Here is a 20,296-nt window from a genome sequence, read left to right as displayed (position 1 = left end):
CTGAGAGAGCAAGATTAGGTGAATAAGGTAGGTGCAAGAATGACTTCCCAATCCAGCTCTTGTATAGTGTTTTTCTGTCAGTCTAGCAGTATGCAGAGGGGTATTATCATGGACTCGCATCACTTGACACTGTCTTCCAGCTCGTTGTTCTTGGATTGTATCTGCAAAATGTCTCAGTTGTTGACAATAAATGTCAGCAGTTATGGTTACACCTTGGGGGAATGATTTGTAGTGCATCACACTGTTGCTGTTCCACCAGATGCATAACATTATCTTTTGTGGGTGCACACAGGTTTTTGTATGGGGAGTTGGTGCTTTGTTTTGGCTCAACCAATCCATTCTTTTCTTTGTTGTTGTTGTGGTCTTCAGTCCAGAGACTGGTTTGATGCAGCTCTCCATGGTACATTATCCTGTGCAAGCTTCTTCATCTCCAAGTAACTACTGCAATCTACATCCTTCTGAATCTGCTTAGTGTATATATTTCTTGGTCTCCCTCTATGATATTTACCCTGCACACTGTCTTCTTTTCCTTATGTTAGTACAAAGAACCATTTCTCATCACCAGTAATGATCCAGGGTAGGAATGGTCGGTGTTGTTCATGAGTCAATTGATGATGAGTAAGCAGAGAAGCACCCAATGATTTTTGTGATTTTGACTTACAACATGCGGTATCCATACGCTTGATTTCTGAACCTTCCCCACCACATGCAAATGGGACACCTTTGCCAGTTATTGAGTACAATGACGTGGATCATTGTGGATTAATGTGTTTATACAATCTTCATCAAACCCAGCAGGTCTTCCTGAAACTGGAGAGTCACCAATGTCAAAACAATCTACTTAAAATGAGAAAAACATTTTCTGGTCATGCTCTGTCCAATGGCATTATCCCCATATACAGTGCAAATGTTTCTGGCTGTCTCTGCTACTGTTACCCCTCTACTGAACTCGAACAGAAGATGATGTCAGAAATGTTCCAATTTCTTCACTTGGCATTCTATTTTGTAGTGTCTACATCTCTACACAGTCTCCAAATGACAAAATGACAATACACTGATCAGCCAGAACCCATTATGACCACCTACCTAATAGCTGGTGTCGACCTTTGACATGAATAACAGCAGTGATGCATCATGGCATGGAAGCAGTGTGGCATTAGTAGGTCACCGGAGGGAACTGGAACAGCATTTGCACACACAAGTCACCTAATTCCCATAGATTATGGGAAGGGGGGTGATGAACTCTGATAGCACATTCAATCACATGCCAGATGTGTATGATCGGGTTCAGATCTGGTGAGTTGGGATACCCAGCACACCAATTGGAACTTGCCACTGTGTCCTCGAACCACTCCATCACAGTCCTCATATTGTGACATGGTGCATTATCTTGTTGAAAAATGCTGCTGGCATCAGGAAACATGATCGTCATGAAGGGGTGTACGTGGTCTGCAACCAATGTATGACTCTCCTTGGCTGCCATGGTGCTTTGCACAAGCTCCACTGGACATGTGGATGCCCATGTGAATGTTCCCTGGAGCATAGTGGGACTGCCATCAGCTTCCTGTAGTACAGGTGCCAAGGAGCTGTTCCCCTGGAAGGCAAAGGATTCACACCCTCCAATCAGCACGATGAAGAAGGTATTGGGATTCATCAGACCATTCAATGCTCTGCCACTGTGCCAATCTCCAGTGCCAAAGTCACATGCCCATTTCAGCCATAACTGCCAATTCCGTGGTGTTAATATTGGCACATACAGGGGCTGTCAGATCGGAGGCCCATTTTTAGGAGTGTTCAGTGCACTGTGCGTTCCGACACACTTATAGTCTGCCCAGCATTAAAGTTTGATGTTAGTTCCACCACAGTTCGCTGCCTGTTCTGTTTTAACAGGCTGCCCAGCCTACAACGTCTGACATCTGTAAAGAGGAGTGGCTGCCCAACCCCTCAACATCTGGACATGGTTTCATCTCATGAAGACACTCACCACAGCATTCCTCGAACACCTGACAAGTCATGCTATTTCTGAAATGCACATGCCAACCCTGTGGGCCATCACAATCTGTTCTCAGTGAAACTCAAAGAGATCACATGCTCCCCAATTCTGCACACAGACAGCATGCTTATTGATACTACATGCACCATGCATGTGTCTGACTAGCAGTCGCCGGCCGCTGTGCCCTAGCACTTCTAGGCGCTTCAGTCCAGAACCGCGCAATCGCTACAGTCGCAGGTTCGAATCCTGCCTTGGGCATGGATGTGTGTAATGTCCTTAGGTTAGTTAGGTTTAAGTAGTTCTAAATTCTAGGGGACTGATGACCTCAGATATTAAGTCCCATAGTGCTCAGTGCCATTTGAACTATTTTGAACTAGCAGTCATTCCCAGTTAGGTGAAGCTGCTATTGCCTGGATGGGTTTATTTCAGTAGTAGGTTGGTGGTCATAATGTTCTGGCTGACCAGGACGTGTAAACTCAAATAGCAACAGTGAACTACAAGAAAAAATGACAGTCAATAAATGAACCCATAGTAACCAGAATAACAACATGCAAAACAAAAATGCTACAAACTTATGCACCAACTTAATAATTCCTTCCAATCATCATTTGATTAGATACTAGGAGTAGAGTAGAAGGGAGCTGATGATGTTTATTAATTGTTATTGGTAAGAAATATTTTAGTCCACAAAGCCAAATCAGGACAGAATTGCTTCTGTGATGTAGTGTGGCTCCCATGGTGTTTGGTGGCAGTTAGAATAGGTAAGTATATTGTGTGCCCTTCACAGACGTGTCTTCAGGGATGCCCAACGAGCAGCCTTGTGAGCATAGTCCATTTTTATGCTGGCTACAGCTGGCAGCCAAGACAATGGCAGCTCATAACCATCATTGTGAATCATGTTGGTGACCCACCATCTTCTAATTTTCTCTCACACCTTTCCTTTGAAGCTAAGTGGCTACCTACCTTGCACAAAAACCTCCCCGAACTTTATATGTTTATCACACTCATTTTGGTCTTCTACGACTGAGAATTTATGATGTTGAGTCATACGTGTTGCTCCTTCTGCTGTATTTTGATATGTCACCCAGTCTTTTCAATGTAAACTACTCAGCAGCCACAACTGACATCATAAATACCTAGTGAAAGTAGCACGAAATGGCATCTTTGTGGGCCTCAGAATGTAATTTTGTTGTTATTCTGACAGATCGATTTAATGAGCACTCTGAGAAGAATTTTCCTCGCATGCTTGGTGACTCAATGCACGTGTAATAGGAGAGTGAAAGCTGCTATTACACCTCCTTGTCTTGTCACTCTTCTTCTTTGTGGATATGATTCTGCTGATGATTTTTTTCACTGTTCTGCTAGCTGTGAATGTGGTACAGAGCTCTTTAAGTTCTTCCTTCATGTTGCCTTCACCATAGATTCAGTGAACTCTCTTGATCAGTATATGTAATACTGAAATAATTTCAGAGCTAAAGGATACAATAAAGGAACCATCAATAGTACTATGGAACACAATAAATAAATGAATATCACACCACAAGTTCACAGCTAATATAATAATTGAGCACAAGATAAGACTGTTTAGATATTTTTATCACTAACATGCAGAAAAGCATTGTGCGGACCTATAAAAAAATCTCATATGTTTTCATCATGAAAAATGCATGGAGAATATCTGAAAACCATTCCAGTCTAAATTGGCACAAAAGGTAGAAACAACATAAATATACTAACTTATCAGAACTCTTCTTCCACTTCCATCAAGTGAAGCATACTCTATAGCCTTTGTTCCTCCATCTGCCCAATACAAACGACCTCGGGCATAGTCAATTGCTAATCCATTTGGCCAAATAAGTCTTTGTGTGATTAAAGCTGATCTGTCTGAGCCATCCATTCCTGCTTGTTCAATTTTTGGGACTTCACCCCAGTCACTCCAGTACATGTAGCCTCCTGTAATTGTAAGATTTATGCTGTTATTTGTGATTCTTAAGTTATCAGAAAATCTGAAAATAAGAACACACTTTCCCCCTCTAATTTCACTGAATTTAATAACAAGGTATCCATCTCATATAATACTCACCTTAACTTACCAGCTACATAACAGGAGTATCAAAGGTAGGATTGACAGATATACAAATTTAAAAATGTGGTTGAGTCTCAAACATGAAGATTTTTTTTTTAAATCCATTCATCTGAAGAAGATTTGTTGTCAGTTTCTGTTTAAGGTCCTTCTGATAGCATTGAGGTGGCAGTTTTGGGGATGCAGTAGAGTTTTTCCAGATAGTGTATAGCTACAGTGGACAGATGCTGGATGATGTGCAGAAGTGAGCCTAGTAAAAATAAAAAGTAATAGGGTGTTCCATGAAGAAAACCAAAAATAAAACCTGTAAAACAGATGGCTGCTTTGTCAGGGCCTCAGAAATATTTGTTTCTTTATATTGTATTAGTGCTTTGGGAAGTAAAATGTACGTTGCTGTCAGATGTCTACACCATAGGCTCAGATGTACTAAAGTTGGTCGTAAAACGGTTTCCAGATTGCCAGGCTCATGAGGTCTCCTATGACAAATTAGTAGACAAACTGTCAAATCATTTTAAATCACAAGTGCATGTAGTGGCTGCTCATTGTAAGTTTTTCAGATTAAAACAGCAACCAGGACAGTCATACAAACAAATGGTAACAGAACTTAGTCCCATATTCGTGCTGCCGTACTAAAGCATCCAAACCCTGACCTCAGTACAGTATTTTCAGTTAGTGAGTCACAGGCCACTATCAATGTAACTGAGCATGATTTTTAAGCACCTGCAGTATCTGTTATCATGAGTAAAACAGTTAGACAGTTCAGGGACCAACTTTGACCCCCCACCCCCTCCTCCCTTTGTCAGGTCAGACGTCGTCTGACATATAGGTCACGTCTGAACCAGTCGCACTGTCATGCCACGGTGCAGCCCACACAATCATGGAAATCCTGCCCACTTTGCTTTCAAACACATGACAAGGCACAGTGCCTCTGATACAAAGCCATGTGTTTTACATGTGGCAAACATGGCCACTAAGTGCAGATGGTGCTAAACATTTTTCACATTTAATGTCAGACAGTGATTCTAATGAGGTGCATGTTGTGTCTGCTGCACAACAGTATGCCAGTCCTATTGTTGTTTTGTCAGACTACCAGGACACAAACTCTGAACTAATCAATACAATCGAATAAGTTATATGTTCAGTTGCGTGTGTTCAAGAAGTGTGTTAATTTCCAGTTAAACACTGGTGTTACTGTTACATTGCTCAACCACGCTACATATGAACAATGTAATCAGTGTCAGCACACAAGGGGCAACCTATTCCAATGCTTGGAGCATGCAGTTTGCCAGTCATGTTCCGTGGTACTATTAAAGCAGTGTTATTTCATGTGTTGCACTCTCACGAGTCTACTAACATACTTGGTATGGGTAGCTTTGACCTTTTCAGACTGTCAGTTCATGGTAATGTGTTACAAATTAATTTATCAGGGTTTCTGACTAATATTAATACATTATGTGGCAAGTACAGTTCTCTGTTCCATGATAGTTTAGGCAAGGCCCATGTAACACTGAAAGACAATGTGGAGCCAAAGTTTTTTCATGCTTATCTTGTACCTCATGCATTAGAGGGCCGAGTAGCTTCAGAATTGCAGTGACTGCAGGACAGTGATGTCATCAAATCAGTATTGGTGAGCCAATGGACATTACCCCTGATGGTCCTTATTAAACTGTCGGCAGGTTGAGACTCTGTGCAGACTTTAAATCAACTGTCAAGTCACGAAATGTTGTTGATTCTTTTCCTTTGCCCCAGGTTGAGGATTTGATATACAAATTAAGTCAGTTTTTTTTTTTTTTTTTTTTTTTTTTTTTTTTTTTTTTTTTTTTTTTTTTTTTTCAAAAACTGATGTCTGGGAGGTCTACCTGCAGCTGCCTTTAGATGAAGAGTCAAATAAGATTTTTGTTAGCAACACACACAAGGGATTATTCCAGTTTCAATGGTTACCATGTGGTAGCACTTCCATCCCAGATATTTTAAAAGGTATCTTGAGCAACTGACCTCGCAAGTACCTTCTTGTTCAAACTATTTGAATGATATAGTTGTCTCTGGTCGTATGCCAGCAGAACACCTACAGAATTTAGAACCATTTTTCCAAGTGTTGTCCAAAGCAAGGCTGACATGCAACTGTTTTCATTGTTCCTTCTTTCTCATTGAAATTGAGTATTTAGGCCATGTGATTAATGTGCATGGCATCCATCTATCAGAGTTGCACTAAGTGGTCATCTGCCAACAAATGTATCAGAATTGCGAGCTCTAATGGGGAAGCTGTCCTATTACACCCATTTTATCCCGAATGCTACTCAGATCGTGGCACCTCTAAATCGGTTATACTACATGGGCATTCTGTTCATATGGTTGGCTGATTGTCAGACCATTTTCCAGTGGCTGAAAGATGCACTACTACATGATCGACCCCAACAAGCCTGTCATTCTTGCAGTAGATGCCTCCTCTTATGGCACTGATACAGTATTTTCACACCAAGTAGTCTCCAATGAAAGGCCTATTGTGATCATGTCAAAGACATTGACCAAGGCCTAACACAACTACAACCAGCTTGAAAAGGAGGTGTTAGCTATCATCAATGGGGTCATGCACTTCCATCAACACCTGTACGGCTGCCGCTTTTTTCTAGTTACAGACAACAGACCATTGATGGCTGTGTTTGGGTCCTCCCAGCCTGTCCCAGCACACACCGCACAGAATTTACAACAGTGGGCTCTTCTCTTGTCCATTTATCAATACAAGTTGTCATATTGGCCCACTACCAAACACTCAACACTGACCTCCTATTGAGGCTCCCTACTGGCTCCAATGTTGCATCTGATTCCTCCAAGGACTCCTGTCACCACATTGATCCAGAAGAAACATGTCTTTTGGAAGATTTTCTAGTCACATTCCACCTTGTGATGCACAAGATGGAATCAGACTCCCCTTGTAGATGGTGCTCGAGTTTGTTCGCTGTGGGTGACTGCGGAGTCTCAAGAAGATCCACCTCCTGGTGGTTCATTGCTACTTTGCTCATCAGCGTGCCATCTCTGTATAGATGGGCAACCTCCTGATGCACACTGACAATGGTAATGCAAGAGTCATGGTCCCTAACCTATCCAGCGTGAAATTCTCCTGTTGTTGCACCAAGGAAATTGGGATATTGTTCTCACCAAGCAGTTGGAAAGGCGTCATTGTACATTTCCAGGGATGGATTCACAAATTGAGGCCATGACTTCAGAGTGTGCAATGTGTGCAGAGTATTAATCCACTCCCCCACAGTGGTACTTCGTGTGGCCACATCCTTACGGGCCTTGGGAATATCTGTACATAGATTTAGCTGGGCCATACTGGAACATATGGTGTCCAGTGGTTGTCGATGCACTCAGCAAGTTTACATTTATCATTCCAATGAAGTCTACCACATCCATCAGCACAGTATCAACTCGTTTGTCAATGTTCTACGTTGAAGGTTTACTGACAGATGGTGTCAGATAATGGGCCACAGTTCACATCTTGGAAGTTTTAACAGTTTTGTGCAAACAATGGATATTCATCTTCAGTCGTATGATGAAGCTGAACACTTTGTAAGGATCTTCAAATCACAGATAGACAATTTGTGAGCCACTCACACATGGGAAGACTTTATGCCCCTCCTTCTGATTCACAGTTTTGGCCTCAGCAACCAGTGTTGCTTCATGTGTTGGCAGGGATTGCAAATGGGAATGGGGAGAGGTGTTTGAGGTGCTGTCCCATTCCACCTACATCATCCACAGTCCAATGGGTTTACACAGAGGCATCTGAACCAATCCACTCGGGAGATTCTGCCACCAACTTTTCGTTCACAGATCCGGCACGCAGCCAGGGCATGCAGCAGCCACTGTCACAGTTACAGATGTCACATCTGGCAGCACAGTCATCTCTGCAGTGCGAGATATCCATCGACATCAACCTGGCACCGACACCAGCATTGCAGTCATGCTGGCAGCCCATGACACAGCTGCCTGGCCAGACGCCATGGAGGACTAAGATGTTGTCTCCAGCTGCCCACTTGACACATCGTCTGTCTTTCCACCTATGGCCACCAATGCACACCCTGTGATTGGTTTCCTGGTTGGCATTTCCAGCCACTTGCAGGATGGATACTGGGATGCAGGTGGGTGCTCAGTGCCGATTGTAGTTATGGCACCTACCTCCGCATTTGTTTTGGTGTTCTGTACCCCCCCCCCCCCCCCCCCCCAATCGCACTGTTGTGTCACATCTCCATACTTTGTGCCAATCAGAGTGCTCAATGTCATGTACAAACGATTCGCCATTGCCAAGGTGCCACAATTGGTCAGCTCACTTCACTTTCGATGCCTTGTCTGGCATTCTTTCTTGATGTGTCTGGATCCCAAATAATGGGATTGGCACTTTTATTTTGTATTTCATCATAAATGATAACCACACCACAAACAACACACATACACTTACATACATAACGATGCTAATGAAATACACACATTTCATACACAGCACTAACTAAACACCACTGGATGTAACAGCACAATTTGCAGTTCAGCATCACATGTGCGAGAGATCTGCCTATATTAGATAAATTTCACACAACATTGCATGAAACTGAGCTTTTCAAGGCTGCAGTTCAACATTATGACTGGGTGATCACTGTCAAAAATATAACAATTTGACTCGGTGTTGTACTTTAGTGCACTGGTTAGCATAATAACTTCTAACACTGAATGTCGTACATTCAAATCTCATGAAATGTTGTAATTCTTTTTCTCTAAATCTAATCAAAAGAGTTTGATTATCATTTTTATTTAATTTACTGATTTAAATGCAAGTTTTTATTTCAAACAATGGAAACTGCAGGTAGGAATATCAAGAATTTACACACACACACACACACACACACACACACACACACACACCTCACGGACACATGACCAGCATCTCGTGACAGAATGCAACATCATGTGGGATTCAAGCAGCGATCTGGAGGGGGTGGGGAAGGGAAGGGATAGTAGTGAACGGATGGGGAGAGAGATGAATGCTGTGTTGCAGCATCAGGACGTTGTGGGGCAGGTAAAAAGGATCAAAACAGGAGAGGAGTGACGGAAGACAGATGGATGCATTGGCAGAGGGCTGCAAATAACCAGGATGAGAGACGAGAATGGGAAGGAGATGACAGAGCAGAGGGGGTGAACATTATTGGTTGGAGGGTGTAGGGACTGTATGTTCCTGTAGGTTGAGACCAGAATAATTACAGGAGTGGAGAACGTGTTGTAAGGATAACTTCCATCTGTGCAGTTCAGAAAAGCTGGTGGTGGAGGGAAGAATCCAGATGGCTCAGGTAGTGAAGCAGTCATTGATATCAAGTGTGTTATATTCAGCAGCATGTTGTGCCACAGGGTGGTCTTCTTTGCTATTGGCCTCAGTTTGGCAGTGGCTGTTCATCCTGGTGGACAGCTGGTTGGTAGCCATACCAATATAAAGAGCTGTGCAATGATTGTAGCAGAGCTGGTAAATAACATGGCTGATTTCATGGCCTGGTCCCAGTAAGGTAGGATAAACCTGAGACAGGACTAGAATAGGAAGTGGTGGGTGGGTGGATTGGGCAGGTTTTGCAGATGGGTCTTCCACAGGGATTTGTGCCTTGTGGCAAGGGGTTGGGATTGTGAGTGGCATAGGGATAGACTAGGATGTTGTGGAGGATGGGTGGGTAATGGTTCACCACTTTAGGATGGGTGGGAAGTATCTTGGGTACGATGTCCTCCATTTCATGGCAAGATGATAGATAATCAAAACTCTGGTGAAGGATGTGGTTCAGTTGTTCCAGTCTGGGGTGGCATTGGTTGAGGAAGGGGACACTCCTTAATGGCTGGTTTTGGGGGTGATGGGAGGATTGGGGTTGTGAGGGGCAATGGCAAGTGAGATCAGTTTGCAGACTAGGTCTGGGGCATAGTGCCTGTTTGTGAAGGCACTGGTGAGACCCTCAGCTTACGAAGCAAGGGAGTCTTTGTCACTGCAGATACGCCGTCCCCGCATAGCCAGGCTAAATGGGAGGTATATTTTGGTGTGAAAAGGATGACAGTTATCAAAATGTACATACTGTTGGCGGTTGGTGGGTTTAATGTGGACAGAGGTGCAGATTCAACCATCAGAGAGGAGAAGGTCAACATCTGGGGAGATGGTACACTGGGCTGAGGAGGGCCACATGAAGTGGATGGGAGAGAAGGTATTGAGGTTGTGAAGGAATGAAGATGTCTTGGTCCTTGATCCAGATCATGAAGATTTCATCAATGAACCGGAACCAGACTAGGGGTTTGGTGCTTTGGGAGGCTAGGAATGTCTCCTTTATATGGCCCATAGGAGGTTGGCATATGAGGGTGCCATGCGGGTGCCCATGGCTGTGCTGCGGATTTGTTTATATACTTTCCCTTCAGATGAAAAGTAGTTGTAGGTTAGGATAAAGTTAGTATGGCGTATGAGCAATGATGTAGTGGGTTGCACTTCATCCCTCATCCTGATGTACTTAAGTGTTTCGTTTTCCACTACTGCCCATGCCACATGACCTTTTGATTCTCGATGTAACCCACCCCCCTCCCTCTCTCTTTGTTTATTGCAACACACATGCACATACTCCCAGCCCTCATCACTCCTTTTCACTCATGTTACTGTATATTTTTAATGTATTCATGCGTAACTTTATGTGGTTTCATGCAGATTCACGTATTTTAGCATATTTTTACATATTTGTGCATATTTTTACATATCTGTGCGTGTTTTTGTGTGGCTTTACGTATTTTTTACACATCTTTACCTGTCTTTTCACATATCCCGCTCCTTCCACAGCCAGCAACACCTATTTTACCCATTTCTGCATCATTTCCATTTCCTTCACTCCATTCTTGCCACAATGGACCTTGCTCCATCTTTCTGCACCAATTTAGAAAAGCATACCTTTCCGTGGTTAAAACCCAGGCCTACCAGGAATTCCTTACCTCCAACATAGCCTCACCATCCTTATCCAGATGCCTTCCTCATAACACCAACCTTTCAGTAGAAGAAATAACAGCCACACACAACCTCAAAACAAATCCTGACCTAATCATCCTACGTGAAGATAAAGGTTCCACCGTTGTTGTGATGAATCGCAGTGACTACCTGGCAGGAGGCCTCTGCCAACTGTCTGACTCCTCCATCTATAAACTTTTCCAGAGTTATCCCATCTCAGAAGTCCAACACAAACTCCAATTCCTGCTTAAAACCCTAGGCCCTTCACAGAACATCTCCCATGAACCGATTTCCCTCCTCACCTCTGTGACACCCCGCACACCAATCTTCCACATGCTCCACAAAAACCATATAACCAACAATCCTGGATGCTCCATTGTGGCTGGTTATTGTGCCCCCACTGAAAGAATTTCTGCACACCTCCAACCAATTGCCCGTAATCTAGCCTCCCACATCAAAGACACCAACCACTTCCTTCACCCACTCTCCACCATCCCCACCCCTTTACCTCCTGGACCCCTACTCGTCATTGTTGATGCCACCTCCCTATACACCATCACTCATGCCCATGGTCTTGTCCTTCAGACTCCAAACCCACTACCTCAGTCCTCATACACCTTACTAACTTTATCCTAATCCACCGCTTCTTCTCATTTGAAGGGTATGTATATAAACAAATCTACGGCACAGCCATGGCCACCCACATGGCACCCTCCTATGCCAACCTTTCTATAGGCCATCTAGAGAAGACCTCCCTTGCCTTCCAAAACACCAAACCCCTAGTCTGGTTCACTCCATTGATGATATCTTCATGATATGGACCCAGGGCCAAGACACCCTATCTCCGTTCCTTCACAACCTCAACACTTTCTCTCCCATCCGCCTCACGTGTTCCTCCTCAGCCCAGAGTGCCACTTTCCTAGAAGTTGACCTTTTCCTCTCTGATGGATCCATCTCCACCTCTGTCCCATCATCAGTACCTGCATTTTGACAGCTACCATCTCTTTCATACCAAAAATTCCTCCCATACAGCCTGGTTACCAGGGGACAGCGTATCTGCAGTGACAACTCCCTTACTCCGTATGCTGAGGGTTTCACCAAGGCACTATGCCCCAGACCTAGTCCACAAACAGATCTTCCATGTCATTTCCCCTCACAACCTTGAGTTCATGGTTCAGAGTAGTTTCAGGGGTAAGACAAGGTTGCAACCTGTCTCCACTGTTGTTCATATTATTTATGGATCACGTGTTGAAAACAATAGACTGGCTGGGGAGATTAAGATATGTGAAAGCAAAATAAGCAGTCTCGCATATGCAGATGACTTAGTTGTGATGGCAGATTCGATTGAAAGTTTGCAAAGTAACATTTCAGAGCTAGATCAGAAATGTAAGGACTACGGTATGAAGATTAGCATCTACAAAACGAAAGTAATGTCAGTGGGAAAGAGATATAAATGGATTGAGTGCCAAATAGGAGGAACAAAGTTAGAACAGGTGGACGGTTTCAAGTACTTAGGATGCATATTCTCACATGATGGTAACATAGTGAAAGAACTGGAAGCGAGGTGTAGCAAAGCTAATGCAGTGAGCGCTCAGCTATGATCTACTCTCTTCTGCAAGAAGGAAGTCAGTACCAAGACTAAGTTATCTGTGCACCGTTCAATCTTTTGACCAACTTTGTTGTATGGGAGCGAAAGCTGGATGGATTCAGGTTACCTTATCAATAAGGTTGAGGTTACGGATATGAAAGTAGCTAGGATGATTGCAGGTACTAGTAGATGGGAACAATGGCAGGAGGGTGTCCACAATGAGGAAATCGAAGAAAAACTGGGAATGAACTCTATAGATGTAGCAGTCAGAACCAATAGGCTTAGATAGTGGGGTCATGTTACACGCATGGGAGAAGCAAGGTTACCCAAGAGACTCATGGGTTCATCAGTCGAGGGTAGGAGGAGTCGGGGTAGACCAAGGAGAAGGTACCTGGATTCGGTTAAGAATGATTTTGAAGTAATGGGCTTAACTTCAGAAGAGGCACCAATGTTAGCACTGAATAGGGGATCATGGAGGAATTTTATAAGGGGGACTATGCTCCAGACTGAACGCTGAAAGGCATAATCAGTCTTAAATGATGATGATGATTCTTTGCCACTCATTTCATCATCATATTGACTGTTTTTTATTTGCTCTTATTTTTCAACCTATCATTCCATTTATGTCTGGAATCTGCTTGTGTCACCTATAACCTGCCACCAAGTGCCAACGAGCACTGCTCATAGGCTGGTAAATTGGCACCTTGTGCGGCCAGTGAGAGGATAGCTTTGGGTAACCAATGATATCAAGAAATTACAGTTTTGCTTTTAGTCATGGAACTGAACTTTCCCTGTCTTTTTTTGTTCATAGAGGTTAGCTTTAATAGCCATGAACGAAGTGATAGGTAGTTTTGCCACAGATTGTTGAAAAACCACTTTCGTGGATACATTACACACCATGGAGCTACAGTTAGCTTAGAACATGAGTTGAAATTCAGGGCTACAAAATGGTTTAGTCATTGGTTACTTAATATACATTGTGGTGGCGACTTCCAACACATTACACATTAACAGCATTTGTGAAGCAACTTGCCATGTTTATGTCTCACATATAACTGAGCTGAAGCCAGTGGCTGATGTGGCAACACCGTAGTGGCAAGTGGCAGACATCTACTATCAAGTAATTTTAAAGGGCTATAGTGACTGTAGTGAAGCCATTGTACAGTCCTCCTTTACTTGTATCAGTTCACTACTCAGTAATCATGACTCATTTAGTCATGACTGCAAGTCCACCTGAGCAGTTTCATAAATACAGCTGAGTCTGGTGAGCAAAGATAAGTTTTGTTGCAGTTAATAAAGTCTTACTTATTCAGGGTGGTCTAATTACATGTATTATGACTAGGCACCTCAGAGTCCAAGAAATTGGACACAACACAATTATCATTCCACAAAATTTTGGGCATGCAACCACACAAATTTTAATTTTTTGTCTGATATTTCGGCCCATCCTTTTAAACCTGCGGTCTATGCCACTGAGCATGCGGCTACAGATACAAAAGGTGTCAGAGACGCTGATCAGCGGCAAAGAGGTACAACATATGCATGAAATTAGATCTACGGCTGCACAGTTGATCCAACGTTGATATTGATGTATCACTGTGAGCTGCACTGTTGCGACTTCTTTGTGAGTTTATAACAGAAACTGCTTGATTGCATCATTTGTCCAAGCTGAAGCCACTTTCTCTATTAATTAAATTCATTGCAAACCAAATTTAAATTGCTGCTTTCACTACTGAGTCCCAGAAAGGCGAAGTCGAGGCTAAACTTTTGACATTATGGTATACCATTGAGTGCCCAGTGTCAATACAGTTCTTTGCCATCACCAATTTATTAGACTGTAAGAGCCAGATGTACCTGTGGTTCTCTGTGCATCTCTCATGGACTGTAAGTGTCATTTGTCCAATGTATGAATAGCCATACTCACAGGGGATCTTGTAAACACCAGGCTTCCGAAGCATCAAATCATCTTTAACATAACTCAAGAGTACTGCTGTCTTTTGTGAAGGGTGAAAAATCACTTTTACTTTGCGTTTGCTGAGCATCTGTCCTATTTCTGATTATAGGTATCCCGTGAATGACAGAAAAGCCATGGATTTAAAACTTTGCATGTACCTCAACATATTTTTTATTTAATAATGAATTTTATGAACAGACTGAAAGTGTTGTCATGGGTAGTCCTTTGTCACATTTGGTGACCAACTCCATTATGGAGGACTTTAAGGAAAAGGTGCTACAATCTGCTAGCTTGAAGCTATCAGTATTTTGGAGGTATGTTGATGACACATTTGTAATGTGGCCCCAAGGTGAAGATAAATTTAAGGAATTTATAAATCATCTGAATTCCATCCACAGATAAAATTCATTTCACAGTGGAAATAAAAAAAGATGGATGCCTTCCAGTTTTGGTTGTTTTGGTATGATGCAAAGATTATGTCACTTTGGGATATGCAATACACTGGAAGCCTACCCATATGGATTTATATTTACATGCAAATAGCTGCCACCATCCTTTGCAGACAATGAGCATTCTCAGAACTCTGGTACACAGAGCACATGCCATTGCTGATAAGAGAAGTGTCGAGGACAAGCTTCTACACTAGAGAAGAGTTTTTGAAGCCAATGGATGTTCTCCACAGCAGATACATTAGGCACTACAAATGAAACCAACAGTGGGCCTATGGAATACAGAAGGAGGCACAGAAAGTTTTAAATCTATGACTATTCTGCCATACATTGGAAGCCTATTGTCAAAAATAGGGCACATCCTCAGTAAATACAAAGTGAAAGTGATTTTTCACCCTCCACCAAAGACAGCAGCACTCCTGGGCTCCGTTACAAGACGATTTGGTGCCTCAGAAGCCTGGGGTTTACAAGATCCTCTGTGAGTGTGGTCATTCATACATCGAACAGATGATATGTACAGTCCATGAGAGATGCACAGAGCACCATAGGTTCACATGGTTCTTACAACCTAATAAATTGGCGGTGGCAGAGCACTGTATTGACACTGGGTATTTTATGACGCACCGTCCAACAGGTTGATTTCGGACACTGGGGCAAATTCGGACAGTATGGATTATTTTCTCTTTGCTACTGCATAGAAACAAAGAGTTACTTATTTTAACGCCCTGGCACCAGTTATTTTAAGTGCAAGATTGCATTTATTGCTTTCCACAACTTTTATTTTGTGTCAATTGTTTCCCTAGGTGAATAATTGATGAACAGTCTCAGTGTTAAAAATCCATACATTATTGTAAAGTGGAAACTTTCTACTGTTGCGCGGAGCAGGAAGTTATTGTAACCGTAATTGTCAATGCGCTCAGTAGCTATCAGCATTGAGACAATTTCTGTACAAGTTTATTGAGTTTCTCATGCAAGGTTATAAAATAAAGATGGTTTTTGTAAAACTATGTACTGTGTGGGGTGATTTCGGACAATGTCAAGAAAGTATAAGAGCAGGAGAGGTGCTACAGTACAGTGTAATTATGACCCGGAACTTTTAGATAAAGCTGTTCATGATATTTAAAGTGGTAAATTATCGTACAGAAAAGCATATGATTTGTATGGTATACCTAAATCAACCCTATAAAATAAAGTGCAGGAAGCACATCTGAAAAAAATGGGAGGACAGCCAGTGCTAAATAAAGAAGAAGAAGAAATGTTGAAGCAAGGTATCTTGAGAGCTGCACATTGAGGATTTCCCTTCACTAAATTTGATATTAGATATTTAGTTAAAGGCTACCTTGGTAAATCTGGCCAAAAAGAGGAGAAATTTCATAATAATTTGCCAGGAGAAGAATGGGTGCATTTATTCCTCAAATGACAGTCAGAAGATCTTTCCGCTCGCTTAAGCGAAAATATTAAATGAACTCATGCAGAAGTGAATAAAGAGACTGTTTATTTAAATTCTTGCAAAATAAAAACTTATTTGTAATATATAAAATTCATTATATCATTCGCTATCACCTATTCATTACAAAGTGCTGCCTTAAAATGTGTAAAAGTCACCAAAATCAAATAAAAAGCATGTAGAATTTAAAAAAAGGCAGTAACTGTCTGAATTCGCCTTCTATATACTGTAACTTTGGACAGAGATTTAAAAAACACATGTGTCCGAAATCACCCCAATCCATGGGGTGACTTTGGACACTTTATTTAACTGCCTCAGATAAATATACCTACACATACACTTTCTGGTTCTGGGATATTTTATTCATTACACATAGACCCTACCACTTCCATAACAATCAATTTAATCTAAGAATATATATGCAAGTTACAATCAAAATAACGAAAAAACCATCAAGTTTGACGGTACGATAATGTCAGAAGTCCAGCCTCGACTTCAACTTTCTTGGAATCAGTAGTGAAAGGAGCAACGGTGCAGCTTGAAGTGATACACTAACATCATCATGTGGATCGAATGTATGGCCATAGATCTAATTTCATGCCTCTGTTGTACCTCTTTGCTGGTGATCAATGTCTCTGGCTCCTTGCATATCTGTAGCCACACGTGCAGTGACATGGTTCTTGGGTTTAAAAGGATGGAGCAAGTGCTGGAGCATTAGTCACATTGCTCACCTGAGGATGGCTGGATGGTAAACAGTTGAAATATCAGAAGAAGTGAAATTTAAGTGGCTGCACACACGAAATTTTATGAAACGATCATTGCGCTGTGAAAATATGAAGATGTACAACAAAATTGTGTACAGCCATAATTGTACTACTTACGTGATGCAAGAAATGACATTTTTTGGTAAGTACTAGTTGATATGATTGAAATCCATAAAATGTGAGTGAATAAAACTGTTGTTATTGATGATTTCAATTTATCTTTAGAATTATGATTTAATGTGAATTAATTGTTATGGAAAAAAGTCCTTTAATATACAAGAGCTATTCAGAAAGTAAGGAACGATAGGTTGTGAAATGGAAACCACAGTGAAAATCAAAGCTGTTTTATTTGCAACAGTTAGTTACAACTTCCAGCTATTTACCTCCATAGTCGCCAATCGACTTAGACATTTGTTTTGGTGTTATACCAACTTTCCAATACCCTCGTTATAGAAGGAAGTCACCACTGCTTTCTGCCAATTGTCTACACTGGACTACAGCTTGTTGCCTGTGCCAAAATGTTGTCTTCATAGCCAGCGGTTCATGTGAGCAGAGATGAAACTCAGAGGGAGACAATTACGGGCTATATTGTGGGTAATCAAACATTTCCAATTGAAAACAATGCAGAAGCCTCTTCATTGCCACTGCAGAATGTGGCTGAGAACTGTCTTGAAGAAGAAAACGCATGACAGTTATGTAATGTTGCCTGCATAGCTTCAGGCAAAATTTCTCACCAGGCCCTTGTACTTGGTGGGAGACACTATTGTTCTAGGTATCTTTATGTGCTCCCTGTGTGCTCAGAAATACAAAGAATGACGTAACATGATCAATGGGCAAACTAAAGATACTGCCCAACACACCTATGCAAAACTTCATTGGATTTTCACTGTGGTTTCTGTTTCACAACTGATCATTCCTTACTTTCTGAATAAGCCTTGTAGTATTATCTACAGAGAGTTGAAGTTGCAAGAGCCTATCTCAAAAATCTCACATCCCTGCTGAACACTGATTTTGATATGGACTTAATAGTTAGGATAGATACTGTAGCTTTGTCGACTAGTGTGAGCAGTACTCATTTCAATAGCTGGGGCTAGAACATGTAGAGACAATGGATGGCCACACTCATTAAATATCTGACCCCCATGTCAGTCAAAGCAGATCACTACTATTTATGAAGCTAAGTTATTCGTTTACCACAACTGTCAGCTAATAATGACCCTGCTTTGAATTTCACACTATTGGACTGTTTCACTAGCTCATGTCAACCATAACATTCCAACACACTTTATTTGAAATTTGAGATTATGACTTGGTTGCAGCTTGCCACAGCCTTGTTTGTCTTTTCTATGCACAGTGTTTTGATGTATCTGAGAGACACAAAAGTTTGGTGACAACAACCATACTCTGTGTGCATTAAAAATGAGCAACTTCTTAACATGTGGAAGCAGCAATTAAAGTTGAAACGAGAACAGCAGCAGCTTCTTTGACAACAGGATCTGCAGAGGCAACAACAACAACAAAAGCTGCTGGTCCACCAGCTACAACAACAATAACAAATAGCATTATTTTAAGAAATTGTTCTGTGGATTCCATGGTGTCTCCTTCACTGACATTCTTCAGAAGTTTTGACAAAGGAGATTTGGAATACTTATTTGTGTTGTTTCCGTTTTTCCTGACAGCTTAGTAAAGCTGCCCAAACTGTTTGCCTTTACAAATGTCTGCTTGTGTCTGTGTATGTGCGGATGGATATGTGCGTGTGTGCGAGTGTATACCTGTCCTTTTTTCCCCCTAAGGTAAGTCTTTCCGCTCCCGGGACTGGAATGACTCCTTACCCTCTCCCTTAAAACCCACATCCTTTCATCTTTCCCTCTCCTTCCCTCTTTCCTGATGAAGCAACTGTTGGTTGCGAAAGCTTGAATTTTGTGTGTATGTCTGTGTTTGTTTGTGTGTCTATCAACATGCCAGCACTTTCGTTTGGTAAGTTACATCATCTTTGTTTTTAGATATATTTTTACCACGTGCAATGTTTCCCTCTATTACATTCATTATGTAGTCAGTTATATGGAGTGGTATAGGAGCTATGGCCACTCTCTGACTCCATTAGTATAATATTCAATGATTTTTGTGACTTGCTGACCCAACATAATGCTTGGGAAATTCACAAAATGGCAGTTTGCCTGCATTTTAACCATTTTATTAAAAATTTCAATCCATTGTGGATTACTGACATGCAGGGTCTCAGTAGGAAATGTAATGTTATTTTGCAAAAAGTGTAAGTTATAATACACACACTAACTCTTCACAGGTGTTGTAGATTGTCTCAGTTCCAAATATGATGTATTGTATACTCCTTTTGTCTCTTGAGACCCAACCCTCCGCAATGTCACCTACATCGTGCTATCAATGTGCCTATCACCCACATTGTGCTATCTTTTGAAATAGCATCATCAGCAAAGCAGCATCAAATGACAAGTAGAAACAGCAAGAATTACTAGTTAACATTGCAGCAGTACAGATTCATTAGACAAACATTACTAGATAATCATAAATATGGTATTTGAATGGATGACTATGGACTTTTCCTTTAAAGAAGGAGTCACTCATTGCGCATATGGAATAATCCTTCTCCCCTGTGTGTCAATTTAAAAAAATTTTTTTTCACTTTCCTTATTTTCTTAATTTTCAAGAGCAGAAATCTCAGTTTCTTTTTCATAGAAAATATTACTGTGATATACCATACTGCATGTTGTTACCAGTTTTGGACCTTCGTTCTTGTAGAACATGATATGTTATATCAAAATCCATAATAACAGTCAACCCATCAGTGTTTGAAAGGTATGTCTCAAAATCAAATACAGTTTTCTCTTTACGTGACATTAAAATTATATTTCTGCACACTTAGTGTTTATATTCAGTTGCAAGCATGTACTAAAAGCCACTGAAAATTCCTGTAAAGTATGTCTAACAAAAAGTGCATTACAAACATTGAAAAGTATTTTAACAGCAAAACCATGTCTT

The 20,296-nt window shown here is 41.5% G+C and overlaps 1 protein-coding gene across 1 annotated transcript in view; it reads right to left on the bottom strand.

Moving 5' to 3' along the window:
- The window catches only part of LOC124606219 (low-density lipoprotein receptor-related protein 4), a 633,935-nt gene that overhangs the window by 141,100 nt on the left and 472,539 nt on the right, over positions 1-20,296 (bottom strand). The window contains exon 18 of the mRNA XM_047138193.1: positions 3,731-3,946. Within this exon, the coding sequence (XP_046994149.1) occupies positions 3,731-3,946 (216 nt within the window). The remainder of the gene's footprint in view (positions 1-3,730; positions 3,947-20,296) is intronic.

Source organism: Schistocerca americana, chromosome 3, assembly GCF_021461395.2.
Source record: "Schistocerca americana isolate TAMUIC-IGC-003095 chromosome 3, iqSchAmer2.1, whole genome shotgun sequence".
Classification (NCBI taxonomy): Eukaryota; Metazoa; Arthropoda; class Insecta; order Orthoptera; family Acrididae; genus Schistocerca; species Schistocerca americana.
Note: the sequence above shows the minus strand (reverse complement) of the source record. Positions and strands in the feature narration are given on the sequence as shown.